Source organism: Geotrypetes seraphini, chromosome 12, assembly GCF_902459505.1.
Source record: "Geotrypetes seraphini chromosome 12, aGeoSer1.1, whole genome shotgun sequence".
NCBI lineage: Eukaryota > Metazoa > Chordata > Amphibia > Gymnophiona > Dermophiidae > Geotrypetes > Geotrypetes seraphini.
Window position 1 is genome coordinate 7,352,822 of NC_047095.1, and position 22,540 is coordinate 7,375,361.

A 22,540-nucleotide genomic window follows, 5' to 3' on the forward strand; every position below is an offset into this window, starting at 1 on the left:
AACTGCTTCTGAATAGAGAATGACATGGGGAAAAATTCTGTCCCCGTCACTGCCCCGTCCCCGGGCCACCATCCTCTTCACCGCTCGGTCCCTGCTGTCCCTTTCACCGCCCCGTTCCCGACTTCAGCGTCTTCTCCTCTCCTCTCCATCCCCCCACCCCAGCACCCTTCACACAGTCCAGCAGCTCCCTTCTGCCAGCCAGTCGTGGATTTCCCTCCCTCCCTCCCTTTCCCTTAACTTCTCTTGTTGAAACTGGCAATTTCTATAAGGCTATGCGCTGTATTACAGCCGGAGCCTTGAAGTCTCGTCGGGTTGCCTGCTAGAAAAGTCTCCTTCGATGCAACCGGAAACAGAAAGTTGCGTCGAAGGAGACTTTTCCAGCAGGCAACGCGATGCAACTTCAAAGCTATGGCTGTAATACAGCACATAGCCTTATAGAAATCGCCAGTTTCAACAAGAAAAGGTAAGGGAAAAGGAGGGAGGGAGGGAGATGCATGGCCAGCTGGCCGGCGGGAGAGAGGGATCTGCTAGATCGAACGCTTGTTCACCGTGTGGGATAACCATTCACCGCTCCACGGGGCGGTGAATGGCCTTATCCCTGATCTCACGGTGACCTTTTGGTCACCATTTTGGCGGGTTACCTGCGGCTAGCCGCAGGTAACAACCACCATGTCATTCTTTACTTCTGAACAGGCATAAATGTCATTAACCTCTTTCTAGGTGTTATTTTTGCAGGATTTATGTTGGTACTTTATCAAGATACATAGTGCTTGTATTTTACAAAAGCAGCACAATTTATCATTATTTATTTCCTATGATGGTTTCTCTCTGCTTCTTCTCTGTTTTTTTCCTCAATGTTTTCTTGTTTTACAGGTAGTGAAACTGAAGATTCCTTATTCTCTAATTCCATGATCACAGGATCACTCAGTATAAAGGCTTCAGATCACAGGCCTAAAAACTGCAGACCATACAGTGCAAGTTTAGATGGACATGTTCCAGGTAATATCATTCCTTCATCATTAGTTGGGTATAAAAATTCATTCATTTGTTGGGACAAGGGGTCAACACTAGCCTAAAGCATGTCAAAGTATAAGCCAGACTATATACTAGAAGGCTTTCTGCAGAATGGTTATCAAGTTGGTATTGTACTATATTATGCTCATTTTTATGATATGAATGTATGCTAAAATGTTTCCTGTATATGTTGCTCTGAATTTTAACTTTCCTCCATCTTGAACTTGATGGTTAAGTTAATTAAATTAAATTAAAATTACACTAGCTAAGATTAAAAACAAGCTCCCATCTCGTCTAGGGGGAAGCACGGCCAAATCAGCCGAAGCCGTTGCAAAGGGGGGTAAAAAGAAGAGTGAGGGAGTGGCAAAGAGGTGCAGGCAAGAGGAGGAGGGGAGCAAGGGGGAGGCCAATCAGGGAAGAGCAGGTCAGGAAGGGGAGAAAGGATAGCGGAGGGTGGAAGAACCCGCGATAAGCGAGGTTTCACTATCCCAGGTAGTGGAGGGTACCAGATAGGGGTCATAGGCACAGCATATAAATAACAGAGAAACACCTTCACATAGGTTAAGGAAAAAGGGGCATGTCTCCTTGCTTGGATGGCGGGGAGGCCAAGCCATGATATTCATGGCAAAGTACAGCATATGGAAATGACTCATCCTTGAACAGGCTGGTTCAGGGTGAGCACGGCACCCCACAATGTGAACTGATAGAGAGGCATATGCTGTGTACCTGATCATGTGGTTGTTGCATTGCATACTAGTAACAGGTGATATGCACATAGAGTGGTATGTTATCTTCATATGTTCAGTCTTGATGTAAGTTGATTACTGTTCATGATTTATTGTATTGTGCAGTTATGGCTGCGGCCAAATAAAATTCCACACTTGTTGACGAACACTGGAGTATTTTCTTGTGATTGACGGTGGGGTGGGGTTAGAGCAACCAGTGCTAAGTGCACGATTTGATAGTTTGTTTTTTTTATATATATTATTTTTTATTTTCAAATTTTACAGAAAGTGTACAACATGTTAAAATACAATTGATGAATAACGATTTGATAGTTTTATTCATACAGTTAATCACTAGTTTAATTTAAAATATGACTCACAATGTTGAGTTCTTACACTTTTTCAGTGCTAAAAGATGTTCTGCTTGAGGTCACAAGATGTGATGATTGTCAGGTTTGTTAGTGGCCCCCACAATATATGGTTGGTGGGGTCACTTGAGAGGCGCCCTTACAAACACCAGGTCCCAGGTTCAGTTCCCTCACAGATGACTCACCAGGAAGTAGAATCAAAGAGGCACAGCCAGAGGTGATTGCATAAAGAATATATTATAGAAATAGGCTTACAGAAAAGTAGTATTCATAGGCATTACAACAATTAAGCATTACAGTTAAGTAGAGAGCAAAGCAGTTTCCCTGCCTTACATAGTTCAGAGACAAAGAGACAGAGAGTCTGAAGTTCTAGGGAGAGCCAGACAAAGAGAGAAAGAACAAGAGAGCCAAGACCCAAGAGCCAAGAGATAGATAGATAGATAGATAGATAGATTTTTGTGTGTTGCAGAGAGGAGGCTTTTATAGCTTGGAATCTTATTCTGTGTGTAGAAACTATTGTATGTCCCAGTATCTTTCTGTTTAGAATTTGTAAACTGTTTGAAACAATGGTTAATTTAATTGCTAAGGAGGGTGTGATACTTGCAGGCATGGTAGATGGGATTAGTCTCTGGCTTCTTTGTCCCATTCAAGCAGCCTATCTTCTTGATCTGTGCACCTGGACCCATTGTCCTAAGTACCCTCTTAATCAGACATTAACACCTTTTAGCTAGTCATGATTCAATCAGGGCTACTTAAAACAGTCTCCCTGCCCTCAGGGTCTATCTGCATTCACATGCCAGAGTCAGATTGATATAATTTCCCATAGGCCTTTGCTGACATAAGTAATGCCAACTAAAAATGCTGAATGGTAGCGATAGCTATGCTGACAATGATCTTCAGGGTGGACATATGGACTCAGGGCTCCAGGACCCAGGTGATCATCAGCCCAGTTTGGGAGATCCTCAATGTTACTTTGAAACCTGATCATATTTAGCAATGGGTCTAGTGTGAAGACAGTGTATGATCATAGTTAAAAGGCACAAAGGCGCAAAAGAAAATTAGAAAGAAGCCCTGGCTGTCTAACACCAAGATGGTGCTGGGAGCAGTGTAAAGTGCTGTGCTTATGATAAGAGGGGGTAGAATGGCAGAAACTGGCAATGGAAGTGACGGAGGTTGTACTGAAAATGTTGAAGGGTATATTTGACTGACTCTACAAGTAGCTGGAAGATATCGCTGCAGTCCTGGGAACTGTTTGGGCATAACTGCCATGCTGGGACATATTGACGGTCCATCAAGCCCCGAATCCTTGTTTCCAACAGTGACCAACCCAGGTCCCAAGTACCTAGCTGGATCTCAAGTAATAAAACAGATTTTATGCTGCTTATCCTAAGAATAAGCAGATTCACAGAGACGAAAAATACAATCTCAGATCTAGAGGAGTTCATTTCTTTGCATATTTTATTTTATTTAAATGTATTTTAATTTTGTAAACTGCTTGGACCTGTCATAAGAACAAGCGATATAATAACTTTTAATAAAACATAACCTTTGGTGGACTATATAGAATTAGGGGAATAGTTAGGTGGTACATCCTTGCAATGCCCCGGCACAAGCCAGATAGTGCTACTGAAAATCTCTCCAACCTCCATGGCACTATCTGTACCTGTTAAACCTGTAAGTCCCTTTGAAAATTGACATGTATGTTTTTGAAAATGAGCTGATTACAGAAATATAAGATTTCTTAATTGCTCAAATGTAGTAACATTCTTTGTAACTGAACAGGATTAAATAATCTGAAATTTGATGTGGCCTCCGAAGTTCCATCATTTTATCAAAGAAAAAATATCTATTCCCCAGCCTTCCATGCAAATAATTATAGACATGAAAGAAATGGATTCATGTGCAATCTTCCTGAAAGGTAAGCAACACCATATGTTACATTTTATTTTTGTCTCATTTTTTCAGCATATAAAGAATTATTTATAAAATGCTTTCAAATGTAGATTTATGTCTCTGATTGGCCATTTTTCGAGTCAGGATGCTCAACATAAATTTACATTTGTCAGAAAATGTTATAAACTTATAAAAATACATACTGGAAGAAGAACCCAATAAAGAAGGAAAAAATTCAATTTCCACTTCTAAATATAAGAATGTCCACTTCCCCTCTCAAAATCTGAACAAAATAATTTAGAAAGAATCTAAAGTTGTACTCTGTGTTAAAAAAAAAAAAAAAAAAACTATGCAAAGCTTGCTTTCTGCATAACTGTTAAAACTTGACCAATTTCAATAAAATTTGGGGGTGGGAGGGTATTTGGAGAGTTATTTGGAAAATTAATATCAGGGTGGGAGGGAAGGGGGAGGAGGGATTATTATTTATATAAAGATATTGCTGATAAGATTTTCAAGTGATTTGTTAATTGTTGATATGTGTATTGTACACTTGTTGAAAGATGAAAAAATGAATAAAGAATTTAAAAAAAAAATAAAATTTGGATTTATCATTCTGAATATATTTACAATAACTAACACCAGCTACCTTAACAGTCATGATCTTTTCTTCAGTGCAAACTGATCGGGACATGCCACTTCCTGACTGGTGATCATTTGAGCCCTTTTCTCATAATTTCTTCAAAACATATTCTATGCTTAACATCTTCTATCTCTTTTCTGGAAACTCTTGCACCAGTCTATGAGAACTATAACCTTTCTCCAGATACCAATTTGTTTTTTAATAAGGATCCGATCCTCCTGATTGAAAACCATGTTAACTGTCTGTTTAAAGCAAAATGGTGTCTGCATATATCTTTGTTTGAATCTTTATTGATTTTCCAAAGTTAACAAAAATGCAGTACAGTATCTACACAAAGAACATCAATCATATATGCATTTATAATCAATCAAAATCCCCACAACAAAAAAACCCCACCCAACCAATACCTCTCAAGAGAATGAAATGAAATCATGACAGAAATATCCCTCTCCCACCCTCTCTCCCCCTGGATGTGTGTGCAATATACCAACAGGATCAAAGGAAAAACAATTACAACGCATCCATAAAAGATATCAAAGGGCCCCAGACTAACTTAAATCTCTTAATATGACCCAGTATATCTGCGTTCATTTTTTCAAACCTGTAAATTAAACATAGATTTGCCCACCAAAAATTAAAATTAAGGCGATCCCAGTTCTTCCAATTGTGCGTAACCATTTGTATGGCTACCCCAGTCATGATAAGGAAAAGCTGCCCTCTATATCTGTGCAATGAGGGCTTCAGATGTAACATCGTCCCACATATGACTGCCTCTTATGTCAAAGGAATCGATGCCTCAAGTATGGCATTAATCTGTCCCCATATCGACTTCCAGAACTTGAGTATTAATAATACTTGACGATAATCACTAACCCCCTCTTCTATTAAACTACGCTAGCAGTTTTTAGCGCACAGAGCTGCACTGAATGGCCCGCGCTGCTCCCAACACTCATAGGAACTCTATAATAATAATAATTTATTTCTTATATACCGCTATACCATGAAGTTCGAAGCGGTTTACAATAAAGATACGTTTAGTCAGTACATGGGATGCAAGTGGTTTACATTAAAGATTCATTTTGTCAGTACATGGGATACAAGTGGGTTACAGTAAAGATATATTTTGTCAGTACATGGGATGAGCTTTGGGAGCAGCGAGGGCCATTCAGCACGGCTCACCGTGTTAAAAACTGCTAGCGCAGTTTCGTAGAAGAGGGGGAAGTGGTGATGACATTGATTAGGTAAGGTGGCTGGTATCAGTGTAGGCTTATTGCAAATTTATTCAGGATGGTATTTCCCAAATTTTAATGAAATTGGTCAAGTTTTATATTGTATTTTTTGAAACAAGTTATTAAAGTACCTTTGCAAGCTATCAAGTTTTTGTAAACAAACAGGGGTCCAAAAAGCTCTATGCAAAAGAAAAAACCATGTTTGTCTCATAGATGCTGAAACTGTACACCTTAACCTCCAAGACCAAAGTCGTGGCCATTGAAATGCATTAATCTTTTTTTTTTTTTTTTTTTTTTATTATAATTCATTATTCATTTTAAAACTTTCATCAAGTGTACAAAAATTGCAACACAATAACATAGATTTAACCACTTGTACATCTTATCATTATAACTTATAGTTGTAAATATAACCCTCCCTCTCCCATCCTGAAATCCTTTTAGTAATTTTTATTTTTCATATAATAAAAACCCTCCCCCCACCCCACCCTTATCTTACATATTAAATATAGAAATATTAGGAAAATGGCATCAATCATGACAAAAGGACGTTAATGGTTCCCAAATTTTAATGAAGTTTTTATAATTTCCATTTTGCACCGCTATTGATCTTTCCATTCTGTATATGTGGCAAACTGAATTCCACCAAAATTTAAAATTAATCTCAATGCTCCGAATGTCTCTAAGACCATGTTTCTGTTTTTTATTTACAAATCCAGATATTAATTTATACCACAATGCGGCCTGGTGACCCATAGAATCCATCTGAAAACATAAGAATTCCAGGCTATGATAATTATTAAGATTTTTCCATTCTAATAGATGCTGGCACTATCATCTTGAGGCAGGGACATTAGATCATCTTTTATTTTATTGTCCATTCATATTATTATTTTGGAAATCAATTTGGCCTCAAATAAATAGGATGTTGGAGAATCCAGTAGCCTTGACATATGATATGATTTTATTTGGCACAGCAATGAGAGCACAGAGTCAAATTTCTTCAAATAATAACAAACTTTTATTTATATTAACTGGAGTAGCAGTTCAACAAATAACATACAATTGGAAAAATTATGACAGATTAAATTATAACTTCTGGTGGAATTCAGTATGCCATATATATAAAATGGAGCGTACATTTGCAACACAAAGAGGTTATATTGATAAGTTTAAGAAGATTTGGGGACCATTAACAGACTTTTGCAATGAATGATACAATTTTCCCATAATAAGATATTTGATAAGAGGGGATGTGGGTGGGTTTATTTTATTCATCTCATAATATAAATAATTTATCATTATATCTTGTTGTATTGTATGCAATTTTCAAAGGAAGGAGAGGGGGTGGGTTTATAATTTGAGTAATAGTTGGTATACTTATTAAGTATTATATACTTTTTCAACCTCACTGACACCAAGCCTTACCTAGCTACGCAAGGAAACCACCCACCGACAGCTATCCAATTAGCAGACCATTTCAAAAACAAGATCACCAATATCAGAACTGCATTCATCAACACACACACCCATCTCGAAAAGATAACAACAAACCCCTCAACAGGTGAAGCCATTGTAGCAGACAGAAGCTTGTCCAACTTCCCAATCATATTTTGGTCAGATTTGAACCGACTCTACAATAAATACAGCCATGCAACCAGTGACCTAAATAATTGCCCCACCTACCTCTTATCAAATGCCTCCACCACATTCAAAACCAACTTCATGCTATGGATTCAAACCACATTGACAGACGGCTAATTCCCACAGAACCAAGGAGAGATCTTAATCACCCCAATCATGAAAGATCACAAAGGCCCAATAGATAGCCCCTCCAACTACAGACCTATCGCTTCAATACCAATATACGTTAAAATAATAGAAGGCCTAGTTGCACAATACCTCACCAACTACCTGGAAAACCATAACCTACTTCACCCCTCACAATCAGGTTTTCGAACCAACCACAGTACAGAAACATTACTTGTATCACTATTAGATACAGCCCGACAACACATCAGTAAAGGAAAAAAGATGATGTTAATACAACTTGACCTCTCCGCAGCATTTGACCTAGTTGACCACTCCTTATTACTACAGATACTTGACGTCATAGGGATCTCAGGCAAGGTCTACAATTGGTTTCAAGGATTCCACAAATCAAGAACCTATAGGGTAAAGTCCAATGATACCAAATCAGAACCATGGTCCAATCCCTGCAGAGTTCCACAAGGATCACCTCTCTCACCTATGCTCTTCAACCTCTTTATTTCCTCCCTAGGAACCACTTTAGACAACCTTAATGTCACAGCCTTCAGCTACGCAGACAACATCACCATACTCCTCCCCTTCGACCCATCAGAAACCACCACCACAGCAAAGCTGGAAACAACCCTAGATACAGTAGAAAAATGGATGATGGACCACAAACTGAAACTAAACTCAGAAAAAACAAAATTCCTTTTGCTAGAAAAGGCCAAAACTCCTACCATCACAGAACTGAAAATCAAAAATACCAAATACCCGATACAACCCAAACTCAAAATCCTAGGAGTAACGATAGACAGATGTTGCACAATGCAGTCCCAAATCAACAAGACAACCCAGAAAGCGTTTCTAACCATGAGAAATCTACGTAAAATCAGAAAATTTTTCAACCCAGCACAATTCAGACTAATTGTCCAATCCCTAGTCAAAGGTTTGCTGGACTATTGCAACTCCCTCTATCTACCTTGTCCAGCCTTTATGATAAAACAACTTCAGACCATACAAAACACCGCCCTCAGACTGATATACTCCCTGAGAAAACATGATCACATTACAACTGCCTTTTTAGACTCTCACTGGCTACCCATACAAGCACGAATTCAATTCAAATTCTACTGCCTATTATTCAAAGCGTTAAACGGCTCTTCCCCCTCCTACCTAAATAATTGCTTAAACCAGATCTTCACCTCAAGACACAGAAGAACCCCGAACCCTTTTACCTTCCCCCCACTCAAAGGCACACAGCACAAGAAAATGTTTGACAACCTTCTGGCAACACAAGCAGCAAAACTCAACCATATCATCTCCAACCTACTGACGACAACGGACGACTTCAAAACATTTCGAAAAGAAATCAAAACCCTGCTCTTCAAAAAATTCATCCAAACATCTTAACCCCCCTTCAACTTACCTCCATATAATTCTCCCCTAATAAAATCCTCCCCAAAACACCTACTAAATAAACAGATCCCTGAAATGTTTTGTAACCTTACCTACTCTAACTGTAATCTATCTGTCTATATCACACAGTCCTGCAATGTCAATTTACTATCCAACTCATAAGTTCCCCTCGGAATCTACCCAGCTATCTCTTTGCTGTTATAATAAAAAAAAAAAAAAAATTGTATCTTCACTGGAAAATGTCCAGTCAAATCTTTTGTAATCTGCCTTGAACTGCAAGGTATAGGCGGAAAAGAAATCTGTAATGTAATGTAATATAATGATACATTGTATTTACAGTGATGCATGAAGGGATATCAAGTGTGTACTCAATGAAATTGTGTAAATTTATGTGATACACTTGTTGTTATATGAAAAATGAATAAATAACTTAAAAACAAAAGTACCTTTGCAAGAACCTTTGGATATTTTCCACTGGTATTAACACTCCACCTTGAGAGATGTTTCAAAATGAATTGAGCAGTTTCTAAATGAATAACAGGCTACCCATAAAGTCAAAAATTCTTTCCTATGAATCTGAGTGTGAAAAATAACATCTGGAGAAATCTGAATTATATGCTGCTGCTAGTTTTAATTCAGATGCTTCCTGTGAAAATCATTAAGAGAGTGAAAGTTATCTGCAGCAATATCCACAGGAATAAAATGGGTTCCTTGGCTGATAACATGGGCTAACCTTTAGTAAAAGATCATCTAAATTATCAGCAAATATCATCATAATTCCTCTTTTAAATCCTAATAGCTTCTATGCTTTGTAGTTCTTAGACACAGATATTCCTTGCAATTGAGTTTCTTTACTAGTTAAACCTGAAGGCTATTCCTAGTACTTTATTTCTTCACTAGTATTTTAGCCCGTTACATTAACGGGTGCTAGAATATATGTCTGTGTGTCTTTTTATTTCTGTCTCTCTCTCTCTCCCGCTGTCTGTCTCTCTCCCTGGCCCCCTTTTTCTGTCTGTCTTTCTGTGTCTCTCCCTGCCCCTGTGTCTTTCTTCTTTTCTTTCTATCTATCTGTCTCTTTCCTTGCCTCCTTTGCAGCAGCATTTCTCTCCCACCACTTCCCTGTGCAGCAGCCACAGCGGCATTCCCTCCCCCTCCATTACCCTCCGCCCACATGTGAAGCACCTAACATAGTCATTGTTCTACATTTATTTATTATTTTCTGTATATTACATTTGCGTTTGGCAAACACATTCACTTTTCATTTGGAGTTAAAGATTATGCACTGCATAGACATATGCCTCATAAAGCTCCTCAGCCACAGAATCCATAACCAGCATCCATTAATCATCTACTCTCTTATAACTGTGCATAAATTGCAATTAACCCTTTTCTTTTTTTAAATAATTCATTCCATTCACAATTATTATTTTATAAAGCCCTTTATCTGAATCCATTAGACATCTTTAATAATCAGTGCAATGCTTATTATTTCCCCTCCCCATCCATCTTCTTTTTTTTTTTAATTGTGCAGACCGCCGCCATGGGCCATCCTCCACGTGGCCATCCATGCCCGCACAGCGTCTAAAGCCCCTTCGCCTCCCTCCCTCCCTTCATTGTGCTTTACCTACCTGGTGCTTCTACTTGATGGCTGATACTCAAGCTGCTCTCCAAGCCAAAGTGCCACTCTCTCCCACAATCACTGCTCAGGAGGACGCTCCCCCACCCAATCACTGCTTGCTTCCTGCTCCTCAGCAACACCACACGATACCTATGCACGCCCGCATGTCTGAGACACACCAACCAAATACCGCAACCTCCGGCCACGGCCGCACACTGCCGACTGTCTCGCCTCACTCCGCCGCTACTACTTTCACCGCCGCTGCCCTGTGCGCCGATGCTGACAGCCACAGCAGGCAAAACTAACGCTACAGTGGAGGAACTCGAGCCTCTTGATCTCTCCGGTGCGCCCCCTAAGCCAACGCCCGCAGCAGGAAAGGGCGTTTCCCCTACCCCCCCTTTCCCTTTCCATGGTCTGGCCGGCTCCCTTATTCCCTCCCCCCCCCACTTTCCTTCCCGCGGTCCCGACAAATCTTCCGATTCCAGCAGCGTCTGCAGCACTCTACACACGCTGCTTCAGGGCCTTCTACTGCCCAGCAAATCAGGGTAGTAGAAGGCCCCGAAGCAGCGTGTGTAGAGTGCTGCAGACGCTGCTGGAATCGGAAGGTTTTCAGGACCTGCAGCCCTTGCCGGACCCGAAGCGAGCTCTGGGGGTTTTTGGATTTTTATCCTTCAGACGGCAAGAGCCACGGCGGCCGATAGGCTCCCAGCCACCGCGCGCATGCGCACTCCTACCTGTGGGTCCCTACTGCGCACGGAAAACGGGAGCACACAGTGCGCATGCATGCTTAGTGCTTTATTATATTAGATTCCAAGAACTATATGAAAGAATTTATGCAGGCTGTGCTGTATAAGAACTGAACCTTTCTGCAAACATCTGGCACGTCAGTATTACGAGTACAGGTGTAGGCATAGAGAAGGTAGAAAGGGACAGATTCTTCAGACTATTGGGTACCACAAGTACAAGGGGGCACTCGGAGAAACTGAAAGGGGACAAATTTAGAACCAATGCTAGGAAGTTCTTTTTCACCCAGAGGGTGGTGGACACCTGGAATGCACTTCCGGAGGTTGTGATAGGACAGAGTACACTATGGGGATTCAAAGAAGGATTGGATAAATTCCTGAAGGATAGGGGGATTGAGAGATACAGATAGGGGTAGAGATATGTTATAGAAAGAGTATAGACAGAAGATAGGAGGGATTAAAGGGCTTAGGAAAGGATCACCGTACAGGTCAAGGGCCTGATGGGCCACCGCGGGTGCGGACTGCTGGGCGCAATGGACCTCTGGTCTGACCCAGCGGAGGCAATTTCTTATGTTCTTAAAATCTTTATTCATTTTTCATCTTACATCAAGTGCACAATATTACATCATTAAAATTTATACATATCACTTGAATTTATTTCTATTATTTTAATTTAATTTAATTTAATTCTTATATACCGCTATACCGTGAGGTTCAAAGCGGTTTACAAAAAAAGATACAATAAATAAAATAAATAAAGATAGGTACTTGGAAGTTCCCTTGCTGTCCCGAAGGCTCACAATCTAGCTAAAGTACCTGAGAAAACAATTTATGAAAAGTAAAGATAAAAATATAAAGACAGAGGTAGAGATAGAGATAGATATGAATATTCCAAGTATTGAATAAATAAGTTAAGTTAGAATTAAAGATAAATAAGTAAAATAAATAAAAATAGAGATAAAAAATAAGGATAAAGAAAATAAAAATAAAATATATTCCAAAAAGCATTAGGATCTGATGTTAGATGATCATAATGATTACAAGCCAAAGAGAAAAAAAAAAAAAAAGCTAGTATACTCCTTGAGGCCTGAGTATGAAACTCAGACCCCTCACAATAATTCAGCACTAAGGTTTCACAGGATGTTATAATTAGTGCCTAAAAGCAGTCTTGACAGTTGACTCCGAGTCAAAGTTATGCCATAATGCAGGATAGTCAAATTGGATTGAAGGCTATGCAGACTTGTCATTTAGATCAGAAGTACGGCAAAACCACAAGCAGGTAAGTTGTAAGGATCTGGAGTTCTCTGAAACAGCCAAACAACCGCCACAATCAATTCTGTGTATCAGCTGCCCCAAACGATCAACCACCATCAACCCCAGTTCCGATGGCTGTCACCTGAGATCCCGGGATTCCTCCGAAGAACAAGGCAACATCTCAGGCAGGGCAACCGCCTCCACAGCCGCACATGATGCGAACCCCTCTGAGGCCGCCCTCCCGTCAATAGCATTGCCTGCGAGCCTGCTCCGATTCGCCGTCTTCCTCCCCATCGGCGCGTCCTCCAATGCCGTGAGACGGAAGCATGCTCGTTTGTTCTGGGTTTTGGGCAATTCGCACAGATCGCTGTGCAGTTTGGTTGGTTTTGACGAAGGGGGGCAGAGCTGGCTCACACGCCCAGGTTGGAGGGGGGCAGTTTAGCTAGAGGCTCCATGGAGGAGCCGGCCCCAAGGTGTGCTTGCTGCCGCTTGCAGCCGTGGGTGCCCGCAGAGGTTCAGTGGAAAAACGGGCCCAAAGACAGTGAACTCCGCTGGCTGCAGGTTCAGCACAATGAAAGCAATGGGCTTCAGGTGGGACCGATGGACTCTGCCACCGGCGGCATGGGCCAGTCCCCACCGCTGGATCTTGAAGAAGAAAAAAGTCTCCTCTCCTGGCTGGCAAAGGGGAGAAGGCCGAGCGGGGCTCAACCGACCTGCAGGCCGGTCCGATGGAGTCCTTCAGTGGCAGTGTGGGCTGGCTCCCGCCTTCATCGGCACTCTGCACGCCATTAGTGGAGCTTGAATTTAATGGAGCTGGTCTCCTGCAGGCCCGGGAGGGGGGCGGAGCAGTGCTCCCACGCTCCTCTCCGCTTGTGGCTGGACATCGACACAAGGAGCCGAAAGCCAGATCTCTCCCATCCACCACAAAAAGAGTCAGGACCCAATCCTACAACTCTCAACTGCCACCATAGAACCAGTCAAGCAGCAGGCAACGGCCACCTGAGCTGTTGGATCGGAGCAACTGTCAAACTGGAAATCGGCGAAGTGAGCTCAAAAGAAACAAATACAAATGAGACTGGAGATCCCAAACGAAAGCAATAGAGAGAAACAAAAAACAATAAAAAAAGAAATTCAAAAGAAAAATCAACAAGGCAAAATAAAACAAAAGCAAAAAGCAGGATAAGGGAGACAGCACAGAAGATGACCTAACTGGCCGCCATCTTGTTAGAATTATTATCTTCAATATATAAATTTATTCCCTCCCCACCCACCCTTCCACAAAAATTTTAATCATAAATTTTGTATAAATATTACATTCTTGTCTAATGACGAAACCTTAAATAGAACTTTATACCACCCCCCTCCCCATATTATAAATGTACTTTCAATGGAAAATGGTGTCTAATCATTGCAATAAGTTGTCAATGGCCCCCAGATCTTTTTAAATGAGATATACAATGTCAGCGTCTATGAGCTAAACTTGTTTTTTTTTGTTACATAGAGCTTTTTGGACCCCAGTTAGATTACAAAAGTTAAATAGTTCTTTGTCTAATAGATGCTGGCATTGTAATCTGGATGTAGGGACTTTGGATCATCTTTTGTTTTATTGTCCCCATATCTTAGCCTTTTGGAACTCAATCTGGGATCAAATAAATTGTATTTATTGTACATATATTGGAAAACCATGTAGCGTTATCTTATGATACTGTGATATTTGGAATGTCTATGAGAAAAAAGAGTCAGATATCAGCGTGTAACAACAAACTTTTAATGATTTTGACTGGAGTTGCCATCCAACATATTACCAATAACTGGAAAGATCATAGTAGGCTTAATTTTAATTTTTGGTGGAATTCAGTATGTCACATATATAGAATGGAAAGATCAATAGCGGTACAGAATGGAAATTATAAGAATTTTATTAAAATATGGGAGCCACTAACATCTTTCTGTCATGATTAGATGCCATTTTTCTATTAATTTTACACCATTTAATATTGGGTAGGGGGAGGGTTTCAAATATATGATCTTATAATGAATAAGAAGGATTTGAGGGAGGGTGGGGTGAGGGTTACATTTCTACTTATAAGTTGTAATGATAAGATGTTCAAGTGCTCATACTAATTGTGTTTATTATGATTATTTGTACACTTGATGAAAGTTTTAAAATGAATAAAGAATTATAAAAAAAAAAATTATAATTTCCTTTTTGTATGGCAATTGTTCTTTCCATTTTGTAATAGTTAAGTCTGCTATAATTCCTCCAATTCCTGGTGATATGTTGTATGGCGACTCCTATCAATCCTAAGAGATGGTCTCCTTCCGGCCACCTCTAAAATACCTTCTATTTATTTTTTGTATGTTTTTTATGTATATTTTACCCTTCAGACCCTCAGAAATGCCACCAGGTGTTCAATAGCATTTCATAACAACTGGCTTTACGCATCAGGTCTTCACCGGGTCACTTATACTTTCAATTATGATATAGATTCCAATAACATGGATTATATAAATTGAGGCAGCATAACTGCTTTCATACTTAACTTAGGTGGTGATAAGGGACAAATGTGATTGGCCGCTGACGTCATTTTTGATGGCTTTTAAGGCCTTTTTGCTCTGCCCTCCCCCCCCCCCCCCCGTTAGCTCCTCTCTTTCTCTCCAGCCTGCCCTGAAGTCCGTTTGGATACTTGATTCATGGGTTCCTGAGGAAGGGATTTTGTTCCCAAAACCAGGCTTGGTTGAACCTGGTTTTGCGGTGTTTCATCTATGTTGTTCCCGCACCCCTGGATGTTGAATGAAGACTCTTCAAGCTAAGTTGCTTTTTTGATTTTTTGCTGGGAGTTGGTTGGGGGGTTTCCTGAGTGATTGCAGTTTGTGAATCCATTTTTTTATTTGTGTTCATTGTGCACTTGTTTGGGATTGTGCTATTTAATTTCAAAACACACTATAGGTACCCCATGATAGTGTGTAGGTGGGGGCTTTCTAGCCTCTACCTCTTCGCTTGAAGCGTTGGAGTTTTTCTCCCGTCGCTTATCCTGCCCACTGAGGGTACCTTACATTGTCACACTCTTATTATTATTTTAGTATACATATTCCTTTGTATGTTGGTGGTTTTGCTGTTCTGCAATCACTCACGGAACCTTTTGACCATTTTTTGCCTCATTGTTGGATTCTTTTAAGTTTCGTTGGCAATTCTTTTTTTGGAGTCAGTTGTCTTTGGCAAAATCAGGCACAATATGAATAAGGGCATCTTGGCATTTTAAATTCTTATTTTGTTTTGCTAATTGGAAAATCTCTATAACCTGCTGATGTCTTAATAATTTAAATATTAGTGGCCGAGGACCCTCTTGCCTACCTGACCTTCTTGCAGGTATTCTGTGTGCCCTCTCGATCTCTAGAGGGAACTTCGTTTTAATAGGTAGTATCTTAGGTATAAAGCTTTCCAGGAAGGAAATAGGATTATCTATCTCCACCCCTTCCGGTAGATCTAATATTCTTAAATTGCTCCTCCTCTCGCGATATAAGCAGTCCTCCAGCTGTCAGGTAAGCACTTCAATTTTCATCCGATCTTGTTTCATTTGAAATAATTCTATTTCAGTTTCCTCCATTTTCTTTTCAAAACTGATTTGATTTTATTTCCGTAAGTTCCATTCTTTTATTCAGGTTAGCTACTTCATCTGTCAGATCGTTTAATTTCTTTGCATTTGCTAACACAATCTCTTTTATTTCCTTCAATTCTTTCATAACTTCACTGTCGGTTCCTTTTTGTACTGACACCTTCAGAGGGGTTTCAGGCTCCGGCTTCGCTCTTTTTACGCTTCCGGTGTTTCTGAACAATGAGTCATTTTAACTTGTTTCCCCAAAGCCATTTTTGCTTTTACCCTTCTTCCAAACAAAAAAGTAATTTACAAGCAACTTATTGATCTTAAAACAGTCTGTCGGCACGGAGCTCACCCGCTGCCCGACCGTTTTCATGCGCGACCAAGCCACCAAACTCCTCTTGTTTTGTTCTGAGGTTGAGATATGTTGGGGCTACCAAACCCATCTTGCTGTTTCTCTGAGGTTGGAAGGTGATATGATGGGTCTGCTGAGCCCTTCATCTTGTTTCTCTAGGGTGAGAAGTTGCCCAGCTTCAGAGAGGGGCTTGGTGGCCCCCAACGTATGAGCTCCCACTGAGAGATGATATGATAGAGCTGCTGAGCCTCTCTTGCTGTTTCTCAGGAGGTGAGAAGAGGTGGAGCTGCTGAGCTCCTTTTTTTTTGCTCTGGGTTGATATGTTAAGGTCACTGAGCCCTTCTAACTGTCTCTGGAGGGTGTGGAATCCTCCCAGCTTCATAGAAACAGCAAGAGGGACAGAGGAAAGCATACACCAGAGACTAGGACCGATATGATTAGAAAGATGACTAGTCAGTCAAAGGTAGAAAAGTAATTTTATTTTCTCTGTTGTGAATCGTGATTAGAATATGCCAGTTTTGGAATATATATCTGCCAAAGCTGCTGCTAGGCATGAGCACGAAATCATGCTGTGTTAATTTCCAAAAATTTCTAAGCAGAGAATACTAAAATAGGTTAACAGGCCACACTTTAAACTTAAGTGACTGTGGTTGCATTCCTTCTATATTTTAAAGGCAGTTTGCACTTTGTGTCATTACTATGTTATATTAATGTTATTTGTGGTTTTATATCCTGCCAAATTCTCCCAAGTGAAGTTTGCGGTATGTTACAACATTCATCAATGCATCAAGAAATACTAATCTTGGTGTACAATATATCCATTAATGTACTATTTATTTTTAGTTTTCATTTGGTGCATAGAAAGATGCACTGAGGCCTTAAAAATATCATTCAAAATTAATTTTATTTAAAAGTTCTTCATAAAAGTGGAGAAGCCGTCCACAGTGACCAAAGTTTCATCTTTTATTCTCTGGGAAAATGATACCAGGAATCTGATTTGTGGAGAACTTTATTTTCTCCTGTTTTTATTAAAAGGCCCCAAAGTGTTTATTTTTACTCATTTAAAAAAAAATAATTCACCACTTGTCAAGAGGCCTAGACAGTTTATGTGGGAGTAAAATAAAACAGATCATGCAAACTATGTTGTGGTATGTATGCCATTTCCAATAACCTGTATTTGTTATGTATGTTGCCACCAATATAGTTAACTGTTTAATAATAAAATGTCCATTTCAAAATCTCTACTGCTCAGAGTTTGGGATACTTGGAATATCAAGCCCTAAGAGTGGTGTGTTTTTTTCAAGAATATATCCCTAAATACTAGCACTGACTTTATGTCGTTTAAATATGAGGTTTCTTAAATAACATTATACATTTTTTATGGGTTTTTTTTCTAGACAGAACTTTGTGAAAAACCCCCACTTTTCAAGAATTTATAATACATTTATGTTCTCACCTCAGTATCTAAGCAACAGGATGATGTACGAAGGCAAATCCAGGTTTAATTCTGAAAACAAGCATGCAGATAATATTAACACAAAGGTAAGAATTTGGGGATACAGATAAATTCATAACTCATCGGTATATGTTAAAATCTGAATCAGGCCATTGATCACTGGAATTCAGTAGTATCTGAAAGATGTTCAGTGGGCTGTATGAATGTACTGTGAATAGATGTCTACTTCATTGCAAGGCCACTATCCCAAATGGCAATAATTGGCAGTCTCTCTTACATAAAACTCAATCCGGTTTTAGACCTTTGTTCAGTACTGAGACAGTAATTGCGGCTATCTTAGATAATCTGTGTCTATTGTTTAGCAAGGGCCTCAATGCCCTGATCATGCAATTTGATATGAGCTCTGCCTTTGACCTAGTAGACCATGGGAAAATGCTACAATGCCTAGACGCTATTGGTATCAGGGAGAGGTGTTGAACTGGTTTCGTGGTTTCCTTATGTCCCGTACCTATCAAGTACGTTTCAACTATGATCTCTCCGATACCTGGAGCAATCCATCTGGCATACCGCAAGGGTCACCGCTATACCCATTGCTTTTCAATGTCTACATGTCCTCACTAGGTGCGCAATTAACCCAGCTGGGATTAAAATTATTCAGTTAGAAACATAGAAACATAGAAATAGATGGCAGATAAGGGCCACGGCCCATCCAGTCTGCCCACCCTAATGACCCTCCCCTATCTTTCCTCTGTGAATAGATCCCACATGTTGATCCCATTTGGCCTTAAAATCAGGCACGCTGCTGGCCTCAATCACCTGAAGTGGAAGATTATTCCAGTGATCAACCACCCTCTCAGTGAAAAAGAATTTCCTGGTGTCACCGCGCAGTTTCCCGCCCTTGATTTTCCATGGATGCCCTCTTGTTGCCGTGGGACCCTTGAAAAAGAAAATATCTTCCTCCGCCTCGATACGGCCAGTTACGCAGATGACTTTACGATCATCATCCCATTTGCTAACTCTCTCTTGGAAATTACTCCCAAGGCATCAGAAGCACTAAATTTGATGGAGCAATGGATGACTGACTTCAAGCTAAAACTTAATTCAGAAAAAATGAAATTTTTTGTTGCTTCGCCACATCCGCTTGACACCAAAACAGCACTATGCATCAATAAACTTAGTTACCGTATTCAGACTACTATGAAGGTATTGGGTGTAACTCTGGATCAATGCCTAACCATAAAAGACCAAGTAGACTCCTTAATCAGAAAGGGTTTTTTCACTCTCTGGAAACTTTGATCCATCAGAGCATATTTCGATATGTCAGCATTCAGAATTCTGGTACAATCCCTCGTACTAAGTCAACTTGATTACTGTAACATCGCCTATTTAGCAATTTCCTAAAAGAATATGCGACGATTACAATTAATGCAAAATGCAGCAGTCAGACTAATTTTCGGGCTGAGGAAGTTTGATCATGTGACACCTTACTACCGACAGATGCACTGGTTACCGATGGAGGCACGCGTAAAGTTTAAGTTCACCTGCTTCTGCTTTAAAGTATTATACGGACTAGCCCCTAAATACATAACTGACCTTTTCTCCTTCTCTGCCAACAGGCATAAGAGAAGCTTACATTTGAACTTCGTTTCCCCCCCAGTTAGAGGATGTAAATTCAAAAAACACCATCAATACCTTCTCTCACATCAGGCAGCATTATGGGGTAAAGATCTAGAACAATTGCTTTCGCCCACTACTTATGAGGAATTCAGGAAGCACCTAAAAACATATCTGTTCCTGAAGTATCTAGACAACTGACCCATATAACTCATTCTCTTCAATAACTGTTCTCTTCACCTATAACCACTTTCTTCCATCTGTTAAGTTCAATCAATTTGTACCATCTTTTAATCTTTGTAAACCGCATAGAACTTCACGGTCCTGCAGTATATAAACTGTTATTATTATTATTATTATTAAAATGTATACAAGGTGCCAGCGCACGATTTCTCTAATGGTACCCTACAAGTTGTGCATCCAGTGCTTGGGCCCAGACCACTGTGTGGAGTCTTGTTTGCGCTGTGCTACACTACAGAAACGATCCATAAAGAACCAGCATCTCCAACAAAGTAAGATCTTCGGTACTATAGATGCTACTCCAGTTAAGCCTTTGACATCGTCATCAGGTAAACCATCAACATCAGGGAAATCATCAGCTTCAAAGGCATCGACATCACTTGAAGCACCGGTGTCCAAGCTGCTGCTACCACTACTAGGCACTTGGTGAAAACTCTGGGAGATGTTGCAAGGCCGTAATGCTGCAAGATGTTGCAAGGCCATAATGTTGATTTCCCACCCAAAATCTGAGGAACTTGCAAGATCTAGCATCTTTATGTCCCCTTCTGGATCACGATTTGTTATGCTCTCTGGATCTCAAGGAGGCTTGCACTCCCATTCATCCAGCCTCTCGCAAGTTCCTCAGATTTCAGGTGGGAAATCAACAGTACGGCCTTGCAACATTTTGGCCTTGCATCATCTCCCAGAGTTTTCACCAAGTGCCTAGAAGTGGTAGCAGCAGCTTTACGAAGTCATGGACTTCAGGTTTTTCCATATCTCGACGATTGGCTCATCAAAGATCTCTTGTCTCAGGGGGTTACTGTAGCGACACAACTGACTATTTGGTTTCTGCAAAATTTGGATTTCGAGATCAAGTTTCCCAAATCTCAACTGCAGCCTTCTTAGCCTCTACAATTTATTGGAGCTCTTCTAGATACGGTGCAACTCGGAGCATTCCTTCCCCAGCAGTGTCAGGATGTTCTTGTACAACTTTGCCAAAAAAGTGTCCACCCTCACTTCACTCTCAGCGAGACACATGATGGTTCTCCTAGGTCACATGGCCTCAACAGTTCATGTGACTCCTTTTGCCAGACTTCACCTAAGAATTCCTCAGTGGACCCTGGCTTCTCAGTGGTTGCAGGCTTTTGACCCGCTTTCCCAAAACATTTCAGTGACATCTTCTCTACGGCAATCTCTTCAATGGTGGATACTCTCTTCCTATCATTACAGAGGTTTGCTGTTCCTAACGCTCCCTCCCAGAAGGTTCTCATGACAGATTAATAAACTTATGCTTGGGGGGCACATCTTAATGGTCTCCGTACTCAAAGACATTGGTCTACCACAGACCGTTGGAACTCAGGGCGATCTTCAATGCTCTCAAGGCTTTTCAATATCTCCTTCACGATCAAGTGGTGCTCATTTGTACAGACAACCAAGTAGCCTTGTACTATGTCAACAAGCAGGGAGGAACAGGATCTCTTCCCCTTTGCAAGGAAGCTCAGAAAATTTGGGATTGGACAATTTCTTGCAACATTTTCCTGAGAGCTGTCTATATTCAAGGAGATAAAAATTCACTGGCAGACAAATTGAGTTGTCTCCTGCAACCTCACGAATGGACACTCAGTTCTCTGTCTCTCCATCCATTTCTCAGTAGGGGACTCCTCAAATAGAACTTTTTGCGTCTCCCCACAACAACAAACTGCTCCAGTTTTGCTCCAGAATTTACTCTCCGCTTCACCTAGAGGCAGATGCTTTTCTCCTGAAATGGACAAATTCCTCTATGCGTTCCCTCAATTTCCACTTATTCTCAAGACTCTGGTTAAACTCAAACAGGAACATGCCACCATGATTCTGATAGCTCCTCAGTGGCCCAGACAACCTTGGTTCTGCCTTCTACTTCAGCTCAGCAGAAGGGAGCCACTACTTCTACCAGTTTTTCCATCTCTATTTACACAGAGTCACGGTTCTCTTCTTCATCCCAACCTGCATTCTCAACATCTGACAGCATGGTTCCTTTTGACATAACTTCACATTTTTCTCAATCTGTCACAGACATTTTAGAAGCTTCCAGAAAACCTGCCACCAGGTAATGTTACAACCAGAAGTGGACTAGGTTTTCTGCTTGGTACGATCTTCATCACAAGGAGCCTCAAACTACATCCTTGTCTTCAGGTCTGGATTATCTTTTTCATTTATCTCAATCGGGACTCAAATCCACCTCTGTTAGTCCATCTCAGTGCAATTGCTGCTTTTCATCAGCCAGTAGAGGGAAAACCTCTCTCTGCTCATCCTGTGGTTTCCAGATTTATAAAAGGACTTTTCCATGTCAAACCATCTCTCAAACCTCCTCCAGTGGTTTGGGATCTCAATGTTGTTCTTGCTAAATTAGTCTCATCGGAAGGTTCCTCAATTGTTTTTGTCCTTTGATCCTAATCGGTTGGGACATCCTGTTTCCAAGCGCACCTTGTCCAACTGATTGGCTGCTTGTATTTCTTTTTGCTACGCTCAGGCTGGTCTCACGCTCCATGGTCGAGTCACGGGGCATAAGGTCCGGGCTATGGCAGCTTCTGTTGCTTTCCTCCGGTCTACTCCTGTGGAGGACATTTGTAAAGCTGCCACTTGGTCTTCGGTTCATACGTTCACCT

At 40.6% G+C, this 22,540-nt stretch overlaps 1 protein-coding gene across 5 annotated transcripts in view; it reads left to right on the forward strand.

Annotated features, from left to right (window-relative positions):
• AKNAD1 (AKNA domain containing 1) overlaps positions 1–22,540 on the forward strand; it is a 95,771-nt gene that overhangs the window by 65,909 nt on the left and 7,322 nt on the right. For 4 of the 5 annotated variants that reach the window (XM_033916414.1, XM_033916416.1, XM_033916418.1 and 1 more), the window contains 3 exons: positions 874–999; positions 3,890–4,025; positions 18,004–18,148. In XM_033916414.1, coding sequence (XP_033772305.1) covers positions 874–999; positions 3,890–4,025; positions 18,004–18,148 — 407 coding nt within the window. The remainder of the gene's footprint in view (positions 1–873; positions 1,000–3,889; positions 4,026–18,003; positions 18,149–22,540) is intronic. The other variant, XM_033916417.1, reaches the window with a different exon arrangement.